Genomic DNA, 21282 nt, shown 5'->3' on the forward strand with positions numbered 1-21282 from the left:
CTTCTGTCCTATGTCGGATGCGAGCCTTCTTCTGATTAGTCGGAGCTACACTGAAAACTGATTGGTCTCGTCAAAGCTGGACTTTTATAACGTGCACTCGGACTGAACAGGGCGCACCATGTTCAAGGGTTCGGTTTTATCCGCTGGTAGTATTCGTTTCCATGGATATCCTTCCATTTTCGGGGAAACGCGTTTGTTGCTTGGCGATTCCTATGCAACGGTCTGCTGGTATGCGTTTCCACTGAAGTATAAATTCTTATCGCAGTCGTTGCCTATCAGTAGACGTCTTATAGCCTGGCTTTTTGGCGGCACGCCACAATATTTTCGCGCGTTAGTGTCTAGACACGGGGTTTGGGTTGTTGAACACTCATAACTCATAGCTCCAAGTAACTGTAACACACTACAAAGAACTGCTTCGAACATTAAAGCTTCCATGTCTTCACAAGTCGTTGCCAGGTTGCGATTCCCAAGGATGATTCTTCTGCACTCTTACTTAACGCCGTTGCCGGATGGCTGCCATCTCACAGCTAACTTATGGCATCACTAGGTATTCCTGACTATTGTTGGCTCTCAGCTACTACTGACATTAAGTCAAAGTTACTTTACGACTGGCTGTGTATCGCCAGTCAGTTCGTCTTGGCGATAAGCCCCTTGAGAGTAATGACTAGGGACTTTTTTTTTCCAGTTGACCCTTGCGGTAATAGTCCTTACGTAACATCCTATCTGACGAGGAGATGAGGTTGTCTTGTACGAATGTGATTGGCCTTTCGTCAGATATGCGTATGGCACTTACAGTATGTTGAAAATTGTTTCCTTTGCACTATATACAACCCCTCTTGTCAGCACAAGCTTTGCAGAGCTGATCATGTCTAACTTACGCAGAGACTTAGTCAGAGACTAAACCGCCAGTAAGTTCGCCTTGCCTATGGGCTACTTGAGGACCACGACCGTAATTTTTATTTTCCAACTGAAAATTCGCGGTTATAGTCCTTATGTAACATCCTCCTCCAAAAAATTCTGCATTGTTGCTGAAACTCGTCTATCGAGTCATAGCCTAGCAGCGGCGGTCTTTCTAGCTCCATTATTCCGGCCATAACCCATTATGTCATAATACTGTACATTCAGACGCTGTTGTGTTCGTAGGCCGGCGCCATGAATTCGCTGGGACATTCACCCAACGCCAAGCTCGACAAAACGATCTTGGAGAAGTACCTTAGGCTCCCGCAACCGGAGGACAAGCTCCAGGTGACATATATTTGGATTGATGGAACGGGAGAGCACGTAAGGGCGAAGGACCGCACCCTTAACTTCCTGCCAAAGTCACCCAAAGGTGAGTTTATAAATATTATGGTTTGTGAGTTTTGAGGTGGCGCTGTGAAGTCAAGGAATTTGCACGCCACGAATAGGTTAGATAGGCTGGGCACACTCGAGTGAAAATTACCACAGCCTATGCCACGATCGGCTGTATGTTAATCACGCAGTGAAGTATATCTGTCAGTAGGTGGCATCAAGTCTTATATACCGATTTTAGAGGAAAGGACAGGCTTTCAAGCCACGATCGTCTATATGTTAATCACGCAGTGAAGTATATCTGTCAGTAGGTGGCATCAAGTCTTATATACCGATTTTAGAGGAAAGGACAGGCTTTCAAGCCACGATCGTCTATATGTTAATCACGCAGTGAAGTATATCTGTCAGTAGGTGGCATCAAGTCTTATATACCGATTTTAGAGGAAAGGACAGGCTTTCAAGCCACGATCGTCTATATGTTAATCACGCAGTGAAGTATATCTGTCAGTAGGTGGCATCAAGTCTTATATACCGATTTTAGAGGAAAGGACAGGCTTTCAAGCCACGATCGTCTATATGTTAATCACGCAGTGAAGTATATCTGTCAGTAGGTGGCATCAAGTCTTATATACCGATTTTAGAGGAAAGGACAGGCTTTCAAGCCACGATCGTCTATATGTTAATCACGCAGTGAAGTATATCTGTCAGTAGGTGGCATCAAGTCTTATATACCGATTTTAGAGGAAAGGACAGGCTTTCAAGCCACGATCGTCTATATGTTAATCACGCAGTGAAGTATATCTGTCAGTAGGTGGCATCAAGTCTTATATACCGATTTTAGAGGAAAGGACAGGCTTTCAAGCCACGATCGTCTATATGTTAATCACGCAGTGAAGTATATCTGTCAGTAGGTGGCATCAAGTCTTATATACCGATTTTAGAGGAAAGGACAGGCTTTAATGCCACTTACATCTGTGGTACTTAAAGGTAATCTGCAGAAAGACTGTTAGTTCTTTTGTGCAGTTGCGTTTACGCCCGAACAGCCTTGGCGTTTCTAAGAGGCACTTCCTTGATTTGTTTACAAGGTGCTCTTAATAATTGATACACTTTCGTGCATAAAATACGAGGTGGCTATATAACATAACCGATATCAGCAGATAGTCAGGCTTTCAAGAGGTTTCAAAATTGGTGTAACACCATATTACACATCTTTACCGCCAGGCTCCGCAATTTTCAGAAATGTCATCTTCCAGAGAGAAGAGCTTTTGCATGATTGAGTACAGTGTTCAGCGGGTCTTCGGAAAACTGTTTCGTACGGATCCGCCTCAAGCATTGATACAGAAGTGGCGTGACAACTTCGGAAACCAGGGATGCATCTGTAAGAAGACAAGGAGTGGCCGTCCTCGTGTGAGTGAGGAGGCTGTGCAGCAGGCGGACGCCCCTCTGAGTTGAAGCCCAAGGGAAGCTGTGACTTACAGATGCCAAAAACGAGCGTGTGGCAAGTTCTGCGCACACAGATTCGTATGAAACCTTAAAAATTTATCATGATTTAAAAAATTGGAACCCGAGGATTGCCCTAAACTGGAAAAAACTTTTGCGAGGCCTTTACTCCTCGCTCTCTCGTTTTCACTCCATGGGGCTTCTTTCTGTGGGGTTATGTAAAGGAACGAGTGTTTGTGCCACCTCTACCACTGGATATTGATGAATTGAAGTCGAGAATTACCGCAGATGTCGAGACAATTGACAGGAACATATTAGGAGTATGGGATGAGCTGGGTTACAGACTGGACTTTTTTTTTAATTCGCTTAGTGGAAGGTGGAGTCCAACTGGGTCCACTCGGCATGGCGGCCACTGATTGGCCTATTGTAGCCTGCCCCGGGTGATTATGATGGAGAATTTGGTGGAATGAAGATTGGCAGGGGAAACCGAAGTACTAGGAGAAAACCCGCCCCAGCGCCACTTTGTCCACCACAAATCCCACTTTACCAGACCCGGGATCGAACTCGGTCCGCCGCGGTGGGAAGCCAGCGACTAACCGCTTGAGCTATGGCGCGGCCTACAGGCTGGACATTTGTCGTGTCACGAGTGGAGCTCACATAGAGCACATTTAACAGAAGATTTTTTTTTAAGTTAATAAATTGTAGGGATGTGAAACCTGGGGTCGAACTGTGGCCATATAGGTCCTGAAGTTTTATTATTATTTTTTATTTGTTTCAGCATTTATGACACCTAATTCCGTTTAACACCTCGCAACTTAAGACCTGTCTTAGTATTTGACTTATCAGTATTTTTAATCTCCTGCGTAAGATAAGATTTATCGTTACCCGTGTCTCCACCAACTTTGCGTACGAGTTTCTTCCTACTCTCTCCCTAGCTGTGTATCATTATATTGTGACATGACGCCCGAAAGCAGGAATAGTGAAGTCACAGTAGAAGTTCATTGTTAGGCAACGACTCGGTAAACACATTTCCGCGGCAACGAATACGCAAGCAGCATTCGAGTAACTTCCGTAGATATGCAATGGCGCTGAATCACGCCTTCTCAACAACAGAGAGGCTGTGATTTCTGCGTGGTCCGTGCAAAGTGGTTATAAATAAGAGTTTAGTTTAGAAGAGTTAGTAGAGTTTCGTGACGCCAGTCTGCCGGGTTATGAGCTTGGGAGCAGAGGAATTGAATTGAGTTGGCAGAATAATTGCAAAAATTAATTAGGCGGTGCAATGAAGACTTCATGTGTGATTTGAGGTGACAGTGAGACTGTGATACATCCGTTGCTAGGATACGGCTAGTGAAGACTGAGAATCCTAGTGCGTGTATAACGGTCAGCTGTAAAACCTGTAAATCAGCGATAGCGCTGTATTGCCTATATTCCCGAGTTATGTATATAAGGTGCCAATAAAGCCAGTCATCTAACCCGAACCCCGTCTAATTGTCACAACCCCTAATACGTGACAATTATCCACGATTTCACTATCATGACCTTCGGATAAGGCGGCAAGGATTTGAAGTTCCTCAGAGTGGTGCTGAGACGTTCTGTTCTCATAGCGACATGCCCAGGATAAGTGTTATGCTAAAGCCACAGGAGCAGTTTCTTTTGTGAAAACCTCTCCCGTGTTTCCAACCGCGCTGTTCTCAAAAACATCGTGCCCCAGTTTTGGTCTTCTCGGAATGGTGTAACCATAACATCTTTTTCTGCGCGTACGCATGCTGTCAGGCTCCAACAGTGTGACGTGGGGAATTTTATGTACTGTTGAAGTGGCAAACAGACTGGTTGGACATTCGGTAGAACAGTGTTTTCCATGAAACTTCAATTGTGATTGAAGTACATGAAGATTTTCCAGTCTGAATTCTTCTTTCACAAATTAAAGGATAGAACTTTCACGTCCTTGGTCTTTGTCTTCGACGTAAAATCACAGATAAACTTCATCGACGAAATCCCGTCTGGGTCTGCGTAAAGGTAAGGTAAAGCTGTTGCTGTAAGCACTATGGCGGAGTAGAGATACAGCTCCACCATTTTTGACCTTGGCATTAGATGGAAGCGAGTGGTTAGCTTCACGCCCCGGTCGCTTAACCTCCAGGGAAAGAGCCCCCAATACCCAATGGATAGGACGCTGGATTGTCCTTAGAGCTGGTGTGGATGCTGTGGAGAAGAGAGAAGTCTTGACCCTGCTGGGAATCGAACCCGGGCCGTCCAGCCCGTAGCCCGTTGCTATACCCACTGAGCTTTCCCGTATCCTCCTTTATGTATGTAAAAGTAAAGTAAGAAAAGCCAAAGGCCGCGCCATAGCTCAAGCGGTTAGTTGTTGGCTTCCCACCGCGGCGGTCCGGGTTCGATCCCGGGTCTGGTCAAGTGGGATTTGTGGTGGACAAAGTGGCGCTGGGGCAGGTTTTCTCCGAGTACTTCGGTTTCCCCTGCCAATCTTCATTCCACCAGTTGCTCCACAATCACCCTCACCTATCATCTGGGGCTGGTACAGTAGGTCAGAAATGGCCGCAGTACAAGGGACTTAGTCCCATCCCACTAGCAATAAAAATAAAAAGTAAAGCTAAAGGCCCATAGGGTTGTGAGGCGTTGAGGGTCCCACATTATCTAGACCATCGGCTCAAAGATGGCGGTAAGGTTGTCAGCGCCGGCCGCGCTTTACTCTCCAGGAAAATTATTTAATTCATTCCTGGTACTCATTTCCGTTAGAGGCTGAGTCGACCCCAGGGCCATAGTGCGGCTGGAAGGATTAGGTCAGTTGAAAAAAATCCAGTGACCTCATCGGGATTTGAACCCGCGACTTTTCGGCCTGTAGCATAGTGCCTCGACCAACTACACTACCGCGTGCCCCTCATTTATGTATGGGGAATGAGTTTATTGTTGTGACAGGAAACGAAATGTGCAAGGCCGTGGAATATTCCTACGTGTTGTCGCCTTTTTTTTTTTTTGGCCGTCTGTCCGTGCGCTGAAAAAAGACGTTCGTGTGGCCTTCGTCTTGCCCAGTGGGAAGTGACTGACGGCTTGGCAGAGCAGTTAGAAGCCGCATCTCGAATCGACCGGCTACCATTCAGTTCCCGTGGTTTTCGTGAGTTTCTCAGGCAGAGTCAGGGTTGTGATGTTATGTAGTCTGGTAGGAATGGAAGCAGAGAACTGCGACCCTGAAGATGGAGATGTACGTTCCTCCGAAACGTCGATAAACATCAACCAACCTACACGGAATTTTGTCACAGAAGATTGTACATCTCGTATTCACCGCCGTTAGAGCATCAAATCTTACACATGCGTTAAAGTAAGCCACGACCGCTTCATCCACATACTTTTCCAACTAATCATTTAGATCTGTCAGCTTGCCGTTCAACGTTATACAGTTTAAAAATGAAATGTTTTTAAGTAACTAAGAATCAGTGAGCCTTAAATGGTGAGTTCCGACTTGACTCCGACAGTTGTCATTGTCTGGCGCGACTTTCGAGAAGAATTCCCATGAATACATCAGCTGCCCCTTGAAATCACGAAGTTTATAAAGATACCGTTTTACAGCTTTTTGAAGCATGTCACTCAGTTAAATAATATTTAAAAATCAATTTCTGCCTCGCTGTTAGTGGAATAGCGATGGGGTACCGGCTGGATGGCCGGGGTTCGAGTACCATCAGAGGAAAGAGATTTTTCCTTATTCCACGGCGCCCAGATCAGCTCTGGGGCCTACCCAGCGTCCTATCCAGTGTGTACCGATGGCTCTTTCCCCCGGGGAGAAAGCGTTTGAATTGTGAAGCTGGGCACTCACCTCCACCTAGTGTCAAGGTCAAGAATGATGGAGCTATACCTGCACTTCCCCATACGCCTTAATGGCATTGTGCTTTATTAATTAAGCACAGGGACAAGTTTACCTTTTGCCTCATTGAAAAGAAGTATGCGTTCATTGCAGCAACTAACCGGTTTAGAGAATTAAATTAACCTTCTGGGGGACCAAATGAACACCTCGAAATTCTGATCTTACACGAGTATCTTTCCTCTTTTACGTGTGGGTCCATCTGAAGGCCGAAGTGTGTGCTGTGAAAGTTCGCAGTGTCCCAGCAACTTCAAGAACGAATTCTTACTTTCCAAACAGAGGTCGCACCACAAATGATTGACACCGTCCTCTTAGCCTGACAAAGTGTGCGTTTGGTTCACCAAGAATGAGTGTATTGTGACGTGTATACCCATTGCTAGGTAGCGGGTCGCTAAACACCTGCCCGCGGTAAACACGCCTAAAACAATACGGGACAATAGAAGTAGGTGTTTTCTGTGGGCTCCCGGCAAAGTGGTTATAAAGAAGAATTCAGTTGTGCAGCATAGGGTGAAGAGTTTAGTTTCGAGACGCCAGCTTGCCGGGATATGAGCTTGGAATTGAAATGAGTTGGTAGTTGTAGAATAATGGCAAGAAAGGAATTAGGCGATGCAAAGAAGACTTCATGTGAGATTGGTGTTACAGTGAGACTTATCCGTTGTCATGATACGACTATTGAAAGCACAGACCCTAATGCGTATGGAACTGTGAACTGTATTGCCTGTGGTCCCGGGTTGTGAATGTATAAGGTGCAGTAAATCAAATCATCCAGTCCAAACCCCGTCTTATTAAGTTTTAAGGCTTTAAACAACACAGCACGATACGAACAAACATAGGACGACAACAAGAACTACGTAGGTCGTACCGAAAGTCATGAGCAACTTTTTTTTTGCATGCAACCTGAGAACAGCAGACGAAAGAGAGTACGGTGGTAGGTGGAACCAGCTGTTGTGTTAACCTTGAGTGTCTTGTGACGTCAATAGCTTGCATCACGTGACCAGTATCACTCCTAACAAAATGGCCGACAACCATATGTCGTTTCGCCAGCGTGCTGTCATCGAATTTCTTGTGAAAGAGGAAAAATACCTGCTGCAGAAATTCACCAGAGACTTCAGCGTGCTTATGGAAGTGTGTGCATGGGTGCGAGCAGTGTTCGAAAATGGGTGAAACATTTTAAAGATGGGAACACCAGCATCGAAGATGAGCCTCGGAGTGGTCGTCCTCGAACAGCCTCAACTGAACGCAACAAGGAAAGAGTGGATGAGATCATTGAAGATGACAGGCGTGTGACTGTGGACACAGTAGCCCGAAAACTTGGAATAGGGCACAGTGCAGTACAGGAGATGATTGAAAGCTTGGGCTCTAGGAAAGTTTGTGCTCGTTGGGTCCCGCGGTTATTGACTGAAGGCCACAAATGTCAGCGAAAAGCCATCACCTCAGAACTGCTGCGGAGATATCGACACGAAAGCGATGATTTTTTTGTTCTGTATTGTGACAGGTGACAAAAGCTGGTTTCACCATTTCGAGCCTGAAACGAAGCGGCAGAGTATGGAATGGCACCATTTGCATTCTCCATCAAAAAAGAAGGCAAAGACAGTGCCATCAGCAGCGAAGGTGATGGGCACAGTCGTCTGGGATGCAGAAGAGTTTATTCAGGTTGAATTTGTGGGACGTGGGCAAACCATCAGTGCTGCTCGTTATGTCCAGACGCTGCACAAGCTCCGTCGTGCATTGCACGATAAACGTCCGGGACGAAACATCATCTTGCATGACAACACTCGCCCCACATTGGAAGCAGTTGCAAAGATGGGGTGGGAAGTTCTTCCACACCCCTCCTATAGCCCTGATCTGGCACCCTCCGACTACCATCTTTTCGGATTTGTGAAGGATCAGCTGCGTGGACAACGTTTTGAGACAAGGGAGGCAATTCAGAAAGCAATGCGTCAGTGTCTTCGGATGGCTGGAACGGAATTTTACAGAAGGGGAATTTTCAAACTCCCAGAACGCTGGGAGAAATGTGTACAAAGAAGTGGCGAATATGTGGAAAAATAAAGAAGGGTCTGTAGATTGAGGTGCTGTATTTGGTTTGTCAATAATAAAGCATGTTACTTCACAAAAAATTGTTGCTCATGACTTTCAATACGACCCTCGTACCTTCCCAAGAAAGACAGGCGGCACAAGTTCGGCCCCATCAAGGAAAACGAAAGGACAAGGGGCACGAACTAATTCGGCTAAAGAATTTTAACTTAAATAACAAAATGTTTTTAAAAAACTTTAAGGCATCAAAGACAGTTGCTGTAGTTGTAGGAAATTTGGATTTTGTATAAAGTGTATATTACAAATATGCTATATATTAGTTTATAATCCCTGAGGTTTGTGTCCTCCAGCCATCCCAAATTCTACTTTTATCTTGACTTCACCTCTGAACTTTCCTGGGCTCTTGAGTAAGGAAGTTACATCATAAGAATTGTCTAAGGGTTCGATCCCGGTCATAGGCAGGCATTTTTCTCTTCCCCACCACGTCCAACCTTGCTTAGCGTCCACCAAGTTTCCTATTGAATTGGCAGGTGTACAGGTATCTCTTTCCCCTTGGGTACAGTGGTCACTCTGGCCCACTGATGTTAGCCGTACAACTGCTAAGTGACGAAGATATGCACTATAAAAAGATTCTATATCCGGAGCAAGTGACACCTGTTGGCATTTTATCTAAAATATATATTCGATAAAGGTGTGGAATGCCGGTCATGGTAGCCGAGCGGTCTAAGGCATGTACTGTCTTCGCTCGCTTGGAAACCGGGATCGTGGGTTCGAATCCCACTCACGGCATTGATGTTTAGTTTGTGTGTGTGCGTTTTTCTGTGTTTGTATACAGGTAGAGGCCTTGCGACGGGCTGATCACTCGCCCAAGGAGTCCTACCGTATATCTAAGATCTAGAAAACCCGAAGTGAACGGAGAAGTTCATGGAGGTAGGCCTAGGCCCACTGGGGCCGTAGTGCCAAGAAAAAAAAAAAGGTGTGGAAGTTCTTAGGGAGGCAGTGCTATAGCTGATGCGGTTAGTGGTCTGCTTCCCACCGCAGCCGTCCGGGTTCGATTCCAGTTCTAATAATGTGGGATTTGTGGTGTACAAAATGGCACTAGGGCAGATTTTCGCCGAGTACTTCGGTTTCCCATGCTAATTCTTATTCCAACAAATGCTCCATATTTATTATGCGTGACAGGTACAATAGGCCAATTAGTGGCCGACGTTCCAAATGGACTCAGTCTCACCCCACGCGCCAAGAAAAACTTCTTCGGGAATGTTTATATATTGAAGAGTTATACCTTATTCTACTTGCTTTCTGTTTCTTCCTGGTTTCCTGCGTGACTTACTCTTCTACCTTGAAAATGGAGGCGGTACGTTCCTCGGAAAAGTCAGAAGGTATTAACACTCTTTATGGTCCACTGTGCTACAAGCCGGAAGGTCGCGGATTCAGTTCCCGATGAGGTTATTGGATGTTTCAGTTGGCCTAAACCTTCCATCCGCACTGTGGCTTTGGGTTCGACTCAGCCTCTAACAGAAATGAGTACCAGGGATCTTCCTGGGGGTAAAGGGCGGCGGGCGCATAAGACTGACAACCACACCACCATCTGTGAGCCGATTTGTCTAGAAAATGTGGGAGCCTCTACGTCTCACAACCTTATGGGCCTCGACGATCTGTTACAGGAATAGTTTTCTTTGAACCTACTTTTGGCTGTACGGTCCTCTTTAATAACCTTGGCGTTCTTTACGACGAAAGATCACTTCTTCACCAAACATGATGGTCTTAAGATAACCCTCTCGATTCGCCTCAATCAGCTACGCAGCCGCGTGCCCCCAGAAAATTAAGGAGAACATAGAAATAGGTCATGTCCTTAAATCCAGGATAAATTTGTTTTTTATTAATAATTTCGGAATCATCAACTAGGATTGAAGAAAGCAGTCTTCTGGGATTTGGCGCCGTGTATATGTGGTGTTAACCGACATTTCGGAGGAACGTATCGCCTCCATCTTCAGGGTAGAAGATGGAGGCGATACGTTCCTCCGAAACGTCGGTTAACACCACATATACACGCTGCCAAATCCCAGAAGACTGCTTTCTTCATAGTCACCGCCGTGAAAGCCTCAAATCAACTAGGATTGTTTCCCTCTGTGAAATCTTCAAAACGACGCATTTAATGATGACGAATGGTTTCGCAATGTTAAGTGAGAACAAGTGGACTTGGGCCAAAGCCACACACACAGGCACACAGTAGCGGTTCCGTCGTTGCTTGTGTCACGTACGTCATTTTTCTTCTGTTTACTATGTGTTCTTCGAACTTTACTGTCCTATGAACTCTTTCCACTTCACTGATCAGTGGCAGATATCCTAAATCAGAGTCAACAAGTCAGAGATCGAAAGAGGAGTTTGAGTGAGTACATTTCTGTTTTATACATAGGAGAAGCAAAAGCTTTTTGACGCAATTTTTTTTTTGGCAGCAGTGACGCATGGATTGTACGCAACAGAGTGCTTACTCTGAAATGCAGCAATAAATTATATACAACCTACATGCAGGTATCAATCGATATGTGATTCCTCTTCGATGTCTCGTCGGTTATATCGATATTGAATTTTTACTGATTTAGGGGTTTTAGCCAAATTGTTTTGAAAAAATAAAAGGAGGCTTATGACATCATCTTGCTGCCTGTGTATATTTTTGTATCCCCCAATGCCTGAAGCGGAATAGTGAAGCCTGAAGAGACGGTCGTTGCTAGGCAACGGCTAGGTAAACACGCGGCAACGAATACACACGCAAGAACAGAATTGTTAGATTCATAATGTTGTATTTTAGCGTCCTGTTGCACTGATTCTCGTCCATATTGTATGTACTGGCCGTCTTCTAGTGCACTCAATTTCACATGTCACTCCACTACATGTTTCGGCAACATTGTGCCATCTTCAGGTGCGTTATTTACGCTAAGCGATTGCATTGCTTGCCATCATGTGTCGTTCATAAAATTATTTAAAATGTACATTCTTCATCAGCTATAATGAAATTTGTATGCACTAAAACTTCTTAAGATTTATCATCTTATGCGTCTTAATTCAACCTCGCGTATTGTATGGTTCTTCCACTGTGGGAGTCGTTTTTCCTATATTTTGTGTGTACTGTGTCTTGTTATGTGCCCTTCCTTTTTGGCTGCGAGCGTTGCAGTGGGCCAAATAAGCCAAATTTTTGCATTGTTCATCGACCCTGAAGACGGAGGTGGTGCGCTCTTCAGACACGTCGGTAAACGTCACACTCCAGAATGTAATACGTACTTTTCATTTCAATTAAATTCAGCCTTACCTTATTGCCTTTCACATGCCACACCTGTCATGGTCATTCTATTGTATATTACTTGCTCCTTGTCTCCATGTGCCACCGGCCGTTCCTCACAATAACATTGGCATTCCTGCCACATTCCAGCCTATCAATCAGGGTTAGGGCAAATAAGTATAATTTAAGTAATTATTTTTAGGTGGGCCCCCACTATAAGGGCGAGGGCACACCAAGGAAACTGACACCCGCAACGCAACCGCAATTTTCGAGAACTGTTACCATCTTGAGCAAAGTGAGGAAACGGCAACACAGTTTGCTCAATTTGCTCTGCTCCAATCAGTGACATGTCCTCAACTCAGAAGGATAACAGTTCTCGAAATTGCGGTTGCGTTGCGGGTGTCAGTTTCCTTGGTGTGCCCTCGCCCTTACAGTCAACAGAATTCAGATGTTTGTTAGGCGGTTTGCAGTAGAGAACTAGGTGGGTCATGGTACATTAGGCGTCAGGGCCTAGTGAGCGCACACACAGGCACACACGCACGCGTCAGTGAAGAGCAACCAGTCTTGGGCCCTGGAATAGTAACTTGCATTTTTTTCACTGTCTTTATTACAGATACTGTAAGATTCTTTGTGTGATTAATTAGGAAGAACAGAGCACGTGAGACACGTCTGAACTGTCCGAAAGCACGATCAGAAGTTTTTGGCTTGGACGCGTCCTGCACCCACGTGCTAGGAAGTCAGAATATCTCGATCTTCCATCGCAGAAGGACAGATGCAGGGAAGTGTTTACCGCGTCATTGCTTAGCAATAAACGTCTCCTCTGCCACCAGTATTCCGGCTTTCAGGATTCATGTCACATTGCTCCCTCCTTCAGGCTGCTCGTCCTGAGTAGGCTACAGGCGTTCCGCCATTTCTCCGTGGGGGCGTGTTTTTGAAGTCTGTAATTGTGTTCGCGTGTGGTACCGCAAAATATTGGTTTCATCTCCTTATCCAGTTTCGACGTCGTCCATTCTTCAGCCTTCGTAGACTAGGTATTGCGTTGCTGTTCTCCAACTGCGCCCTCCTTAAGCCTGCTCGTCTGGAGCGGTTTTCTTGTAAAGTGCAAGTTTTTTTTATTGCTAGTGGGGTGGGACTAAGTCCCTTGTACTGCGGCCAATTCTGGCTTATTGTACCAGCCGCAGATGATAGGTGAGGGTGATTGTGGAGCAATTGGTGGAATGAAGATTGGCAGGGGAAACCGAAGTACTCAGAGAAAACCTGCCCTAGCGCCACTTTGTCCACCACAAATCTCACTTTACCCGACCCTGGGATCGAACCCGGGCCGCCGCAGTGGGAAGCGAGCGATTAACCGCTCGAGCTATGCCGCGGCCTAAAGTACAAGTTGGTTCAGGTGTACCGCCATCATCATCTTTCTGTGGTATCAACAAATGGTCTATACCACATCTCTGATTCGGGAGACTACCTCTGTATAACATCCCCACGACGGTTCAAGCTTGGGTCACTTGCCTTCAGTGCGGAAAGGGCGGTAAGTACAGCCACACTTGGTCACCATCCTGGTAGCCCGCTGAAGCGGTCGTAGCGCGCGGCGCTGTCCATCTTCAGATGTCAGAGAAGGTAATTGTGGATGTCGTGGCCATTCTACGAGAGTCGCTTCTTTTTAGGGGAATCCTGAAAAATGGATCACAGGGCAGGCCAAGTTCCCAGCGAAATTTAGGTTACGATGGATTAAGCCCATAGTGTCGTGGGCATGGAGGAAGATGGGCAGCCTCGTGCCCCAGTCCGTCCTATGTGACGTGACGATTCTTCGCAGGTGCTCCTCGACCATTTTTGTATACTGCTCCATCATGCTGTCCGACTGGACGTGCAGAGGGTGGTTCGCGTCATGTTGACTCGTAGGAGTTGCAACACCTCACGCGAGACTCGAAGTAAGGTCCTGATCACTGTATAGTTCTCGCGTTATTCAGAAGCGGTAGAAGGGCTTCTGACACCATCGAGTCCTGGTTAGGCCTCCGGCCTGTTGGTGAAATAGCCCATAGCAATTACGAGGTACCGGTTCCCTTGTTCGCTCTGAGGGAAATGCCATGCTACGTCGATGGTTGTCCTGTCGAATAGGTCCCCGACTCTTGGAGGTGGGTGAATATCTTGAAATGGATTTGCGGCATGTGGGTAATGTGGATGTGAACTCGTTCGCTTATGTGATGAACCAGTAAAGCGAGTGCATAACAACTGCGCATCAGTGATATCAGTTCAATTTATATAAGCAGTGCTTGTGGACGATGCTGCCGACGTTTCAGAGGTACATGCTGCCTCCATCTTCAGGGTCTAACTGTCGATGGAAGCAGCATGTACCTCCGAGACATAGGCAACATCGCCCACATCCGCCGAAGAACAAAGTTAACATCAGTAATTGACCACCGTAAATAAAAAAGAGTAAGTAAAGTTGTCCCGCCGGTCACGGTAGCCAAGCGGTCTAAGGCATGTACTGTCTTCGCTCCCTCGGAAGCCGAGATCGTGGGTTCGAATCCCACTCAGGGCATGGATGTTTGTGTGCGTTTTTCTATGTTTGTCTACAGATAGAGGCCTTGCGATGAGCTGATCACTCGCCCAAGGAGTCCTACCGAATGTCTAAGATCTAGAAAAACCGAAGTGAACGGAGAAGTTCATGGAGGTAGGCCTAGGCCCACTGGGGCTGTAGTGCCAGGGGGGAAAAAAAGTTGCCCCTGTGCTTAACTAATTAAGCACTGCGCCAAGAAGACATGGGGGAGCTGTGGTATAGATGCACGTTTTCTTGACTTCGGCACTAGTTGGAGGCGAGTTAATCGATCACCGTAAAAGTCAGAAATCAGTAATGGAGAATCAGTTACGTAGAGAAGGAAGGTCACTTCTGTTTGCAATATTGACTCCTTCCCAGCAGCGGACGATGGCCGGTCCCATTTGTTTTCCTCACATCAGCTGTTTTGTAGTTATATTTAAGCGTTGCCTGGCACACTCCATGGTCACGTGACACGTGCCTGGTCACCTTCCGTCACCAGACATAATTTCCGGTTGGCTCTGTGCGTGTTTGTAGACTACCCCATCTGGAACTACGACGGCAGCTCCACGTACCAGGCCGAGGGATCCAACTCAGACACGTTCCTGAACCCTGTGGCGGTATACAAGGACCCATTCAGGCCCGGCGCCAACAACACGCTGGTGCTGTGTGACACATACAAGTACAACAAGGAGCCCACCGGTGAGTTCAAATGTGATTTGGAAACGCTGTGTATTTGTCTACAGCATGCTTTCTGGTGCCCCTGCTGTTTTTGGCCGCTTACAATGTATCGGCAGACATGCGACTTTAGACAAGTTTGTTGTTCTTTATCAATTGTTGGCCGATATGCGTGCCATCTTAAAAAAAAAAGCACGGGACATTAACCATACCTAGCACACTTGTACCTCCGTGATGAATCATATGCACCAACATGTATCGCCGTGATGAACCGCATCCAGCACACCCATATGGCAGTAATGAGCCATATCTGGCACACCAGTATGGCAGTTTTGTCCCATATCCAGCACACCAGTACAGCAGTGATGGCCATATCTAGTATGCCAGTGGGTGGTAGCGTTGTGATGAACCAGCATTAACCACTATGCTTCTGATTTTCTATGCTAATGAAGGGAAAATGAGACATGAATAATCAAAATTTCGTGCATGGTTAGGTGACATTGTTATGGTTGACTGTGCAGTATAAATTCAGAAATGAATGCATAGCATTAGTTTTGCTCCATTTATCTCGAAACCCATAAGTCTTGGGAAAATGCATGTTGATCATAAAGTGTGTTTTCATCTTTCTTTAGAACTTCTATTGCAAATATTTTGTGCTTCAAGAAACATTTAACAAGTTATGCTTGAAACATGCACGAAAATCCATGTATGTCTTCATGTAAAGTGATTTTTAAAATGACCTGATGTAAATTAAAATTGAAATGGCCATGTAAGTCATAAAATTTTCCAATTTAAATTTTTGTGTAAATCTGTCCATAAGTTTTTGGCTTCTTCCATACATATGGATGCATGGATTGATCAAACTTCGTGGGTGCACAACAGAATTGTGGACATGCCTGAAGGGGCTCATGGATAAGCACAAACTGGATAACCCAATCTCATATAATCAGGGGTATACTCCTCTTGGAAATACTCAGAAGTGGAGCATGTTACAGTTTTGTTTCATTTTAGGATTAAAAACTATACTTTTACTAGTCATGAAGCTACAGCAGTAATATTTAGTTGCCTATATTATGCTAAATGGGGGCATGTGGTAGCTTAGTTTGTTGAGGCACTATGCTACAAGCTGGAAAGGTCGCGGGTTTGAGTCCCGATGAGGTGGGTTTTCTTTTGAATTTATCTCATTCTTCCAGCCGCACCATGATCCAGAAATCTTCCTGGAAGGTAAAGGACGGCCGGAGCGTAAGGCTGACAACCTTACTGCTGTCTAGAAGTCTATTGTCTAGAGAAAATGTGGGAGCCTCGATGTCTCACAACACTATGGGTCTTCACGGCCTGTTACAGGGATAGATTTACCTTTTTATCTTATTATGCTAAACAAAATTAACCCTTTTTCACTCTTTTATGTCTCTGAAGGAGAAGTGTGAAAACAGATAATCTGATATGTCAGCCCAGTCTCAGAATACACACACACTGAATGAGCATTTGTATCTAGAACTTCTTTAATTGATAGAGTTTTACAATAGTGCCATACTTCTTCATTGCTCCACTGAAAGACCTGGTGAGCCCTTATTGAAATGGGCCATGATGGTATACCAAAATAGTCAGTCTAGACATTTCGTGGTACATAATGATGTGTAAATTTGCAGCCACAAATCATCGACGTACATGTCTGGAGGCAGTAGAGAGAGCTGTGGACACAAAACCCTGGTTTGGGATAGAACAGGAATACACCCTTCTGGACTCGGATCTCCGACCATTTGGTTGGCCTGCCAATGGCTTCCCAGGCCCTCAAGGACCATACTACTGTGGTGTTGGGGCTGATAAAGTATATGCTCGGGAAATCGTAGAAGCACACTACAGAGCATGTCTGTATGCTGGCATTGATATTGCAGGCACAAATGCTGAAGTAATGCCTGCTCAGGTGAGGATCCATATAATGAATATGATGATGGAATGAGTAACACTCTGAATGACACTGACTGATGATAATTGTGTCATTTCAGTGGGAGTTTCAAGTCGGACCAGGAGAAGGAATCAAGTGTGCGGATGACCTTTGGGTTGCACGGTATATCCTACATCGTATTGCTGAGGAGTATGGGGTTATTGTAACATTTGACCCCAAGCCCATGACTGGTAATTGGAATGGTTCAGGGGCCCACTGCAACTTCTCTACTTTAGCCATGCGGGAAGAGAACGGCATCATGTGAGTAAACTATTGCTTTATGGCATGGATCTGAAATGTCACAGATAGGCACATACCATTGACTGTAGTAAACTTAATACAGAATTTAAGGTTTAGGGATTGTTACCTTGCTGAAATGTTAGAAATATATCCAACTATATTGACCTACGTTTGTGTGGTTAACTAAGCCCTCCTTGACAAGCCAACATTTGGTCAACCACACAAATTCCGAGCATTCTATGGAACCTAAAGATTCATACTGTAGTTACAGGAGTCCATTGCTTGTCTCTATCCTGTACCAGATGAATATAGTTCACACCCAATCATATTTCTCTCAGGTCCACTTTAATAGTATCCTACCAACTATGTCTAGGTCTTTCTAATGTTACGCGTATTTTTCCTTCAGGCTTTCCTACCAAAACACTGTACGCCATATATTTGCTGTTATTTTCAAAATATGGGGTGGTATGTACTGCACTGATCTGGCTCAGGATAGGGACCAGTGAAGGGCTCCTGTGAACCTTTGGGTTCCATTAGGTTGGGAAATTGTTAAGTAGCTGTGCAACTGGAAGCTTCTCAAGAAGAGCTCAGTGCCATGGAGTTCGTTCATTAGTTGTAAAGTGAAGGTACACACTATAAAATGTAAAAATAGCGGTATGAATACTGTGTGATTAGAAAGAATAATATAACCATAAAGAAAACCAGTAGATGTAAATCACATTTTTTTATTCCATTTGCAGAGAGATTGAGAAGGCAATTGACAAGCTGTCGAAGCAACATCTACGTCATATTCAGGCCTATGACCCAAAGGGAGGGAAGGACAATGTTCGCCGTCTGACTGGACATCATGAAACCTCTTCCATACATGATTTCTCTGCTGGTAAGTTACACGCTCATACCAGACTGTTTAATTTTATTTGTTACTTCTTGAGAGCTTTAAAATTTGATTATGTTGGGATTGCGATTTCAGGTGTTGCAAACCGTGGTGCCAGTATTCGTATCCCTCGTGGCGTTGCCGAGGATAAGAAAGGTTATCTAGAAGATCGTCGGCCCTCATCAAACTGTGATCCATATTCTGTGTGCAATGCTCTGATCCGTACTTGTATACTGGATGAGTAGAGAAAAGACATTTTCAAGTGTTACCAGTCGTATTGGTAGGAGACAACATCACTATTAAGAATTACATGCTATGTATTAGTTTTATTGTATGTTTATGTATTATTTTAAAGTGTACATCTGAAATATTTTAAAATACACTTCATAGATGTAGGCATCCTGCTTACAATAGGGGCATTTCGTCATCCTGAGTGTGAGATGGTATTCAATACTTGGAGTGTGTAATACATCACTTCCGTGCCATGTAAACATTTCTTGTAAGATGTATATCTAACCAGTGCAGGAATTTCATTCCAGAGCCACAGTTCTGCACAAATCATAATGTACAGTTTCCCTTTATTTGTTTTGAAGCAATAATTGTAGTGTTGGGCAGACTGGTGTTAAGACTCCAGTGAGACACTTTACAGAAAGAAAAAGGGACGATGTTTCTCAGCATTTTAGGTAGGCTATTCTGCAGAAAGAAATCTTTATGGATGTAACAGGAGAACAAAGAAAATCACATTTTTAGCTAAACTGTGGTTCTTGCATTTTTAACTGTGAAGCAAGATTGGAAGCACTTGTGTATTCATTTCATTTACAAAGAGTGCCTATTATCATAAACATAAATTTTATATGAATTTGTTGTTTTTATTTTTAAGTAGGGGAAATAGATATTTTTACAGATTCAGTAACCCTGTGTCAACTATAGAGCAATAATTTCCTTTATTTCTGTATTCTGGCCTAGTTCACTTAGAAGAGAGAGGATCTTCCTCTTTCTACATGACAATTCATGTGAACAACTGTGCCATTTACTTTTTTCTGCCCCCCCCCCCTCCCACCCCGGTACAGACTGACACAGTAACTGAAGTTAAGATTCTCCAAAACAACTCTTGTACCCTTATACTCCTTAAGCATGCTTCAGGATTCAAATGTCAAATCAACAGAAGATACAACTTCTGTCATAAATATTGTTTACCTACTTAGTATTAAAATAATTTTGAAATACATATTTATTCCTTTATATTTTAGAATTTTGATTTGTATTTAATTTTGTTGTGTTTGACGTTCTCAGAACAGTGTCTAGTTGTATCTCTGCATAGTCTGGAGACAGCAAGCTTGCCACCTGCTTCTTCTGGTTTCTTGCTTGGGTTCCTCTTCAGTCCAGAAGATGGCAGGAATATGTTCCTCAAAATATTTGGCTGTCTGAAATTACACAGTGTTACAACTGAAGGGGCCCTATTCTGCAATATTTAATTTTATTTATGAATTTTAGCTTGCACAGACCAATTTAAAATTTAAAGTTACTAATCCAGCACAGTTAGTACTTGTACAGGACTCTGAATTGATATAGTAGGCGTGTAGAATATTTTGTGACTAAAAGCATTCCATATGAATCTGAAAAAGAAACAGTTGATAGTCCAGATTCTAGGCCCTCATGGTGGTGACTATGAAGAATGCCTCTTCTGTGATGTGATCCATGTAGTCTGGTAGAAGTTTACCTCCATTTTCAAGGTACACATGGCCTGCATCTTCAGGGTAGAACAGTAAGCAAAGCAAGCTGTGTGGAAAAGGTGGTATGGATATAGACCAAGGTAGGAGACCTGAGCACTGTAATTTCGTCTGTGGTTCTGTATGGGGTGTGTAACTTTGTCTCTTGACATTAAGGTAGTAACATAGCCTGAGGGTGTTTGAGAACAGGGTGCTAAGTGGAATATTTGGACTGAAGAGAGATGAAGTGATGGAAGACTGGAGGAAACTGCGTAATGAGGAGCTTTGTGTACCCTTGCCAAACATAATTAGAATGATCAAGTTAAGAAGGGTGAGATGGGCAGGGCATGTAGCACGAATTGGGTGAAGAAGCATGCATATAGGATATTGGTGGGAAAGCCAGAAGGAAAGAGATGTAGGTGGGTGGAAACTGTTAAAATGGATCTTAGGGAGATAGATTGGGGTGGTATGGATTGGGTTGATCTGGCTCAGGATAGGGACCAGTGGAGGGCTCTTGTGAACATGGTAATGAACCTTGGGTTCCATGAAATGCCGGGAAGTTCTTGAGTAGCTGCAGAATTGATGGCTTTTCCAGAAGGGCTGAGCTTCAAGAAGTTAGGAGAGCTGAGCATGCCAATAGGAGCAATGGGAACTGAAGGAACAAGTGTCCTCATAAATCCAGAAACTCCTAGCAGACAACACAGTATCACATCACAGAAGAGAGTACCCACCATTTGTATCTTGTTACAGTTTATTCCTTCCTGTGATGAAGTCATGCTACATTAAAGTTGGTACTACAATCACACATATCTAAGTTTGAATTCTGGGGGAAGTTCTGGGAAAAAGCACTTAACAAGGGCTGTATCCTATCAAAAATCTGGTATATACTGCCAAGAAATATTTGTATGTTCATCTCTGTAGCAACTTTTCTTTTACACTATGACATTTTTTATTGCATTTGGAACCTTAAGTCATTCCCTTACCAATATTGCCTAGTCTGCCTTGGGGAAGAGTAACAGCTTAATTCTTTTATATCAAGAAGAAGAAATTGTCAGGTTTCTATGTAAATTACTAGGGACACCCCTTCACTTATTCAGAATCCAATCATAACATCCAGTATTGAAATAATACAAAGTAGAAGTTCAAAGAAGCACTTAACAAGCGTTTTCCATGGAAATGATCACTAGAGACTACTGCTGGCAGACCCACCTCCTTGCAGAATTTGTGCTATCAGCAACCAGTTGGCATAATTTCAACACAATTGTTATGATTTTATTGAATGGATATATGGTTTTTATTTCTGCAACAGGAAGGCACCATGATGTGACTGAGAAAAGTAGTTGTACAAGGTGTAATAAAAAATTGTCAGACTTTTTCTTTTTCATAAGTGCAAT

General features: G+C 44.2%; 1 protein-coding gene across 1 annotated transcript in view; it reads left to right on the forward strand.

Moving 5' to 3' along the window:
• LOC111875295 (glutamine synthetase 2 cytoplasmic) overlaps positions 1 to 19423 on the forward strand; it is a 32166-nt gene extending 12743 nt beyond the window's left edge. The window contains exons 2-7 of the mRNA XM_023871411.1: positions 1144 to 1330; positions 14980 to 15144; positions 16770 to 17044; positions 17127 to 17326; positions 18046 to 18185; positions 18276 to 19423. Coding sequence (XP_023727179.1) covers positions 1153 to 1330; positions 14980 to 15144; positions 16770 to 17044; positions 17127 to 17326; positions 18046 to 18185; positions 18276 to 18424 — 1107 coding nt within the window. The 5' untranslated portion in view covers positions 1144 to 1152 and the 3' untranslated portion in view covers positions 18425 to 19423. The remainder of the gene's footprint in view (positions 1 to 1143; positions 1331 to 14979; positions 15145 to 16769; positions 17045 to 17126; positions 17327 to 18045; positions 18186 to 18275) is intronic.
• Positions 19424 to 21282: the final 1859 nt, after the last annotated feature.

This window comes from Cryptotermes secundus, unplaced genomic scaffold (genome assembly GCF_002891405.2).
Source record: "Cryptotermes secundus unplaced genomic scaffold, Csec_1.0 scaffold1406, whole genome shotgun sequence".
Classification (NCBI taxonomy): Eukaryota; Metazoa; Arthropoda; class Insecta; order Blattodea; family Kalotermitidae; genus Cryptotermes; species Cryptotermes secundus.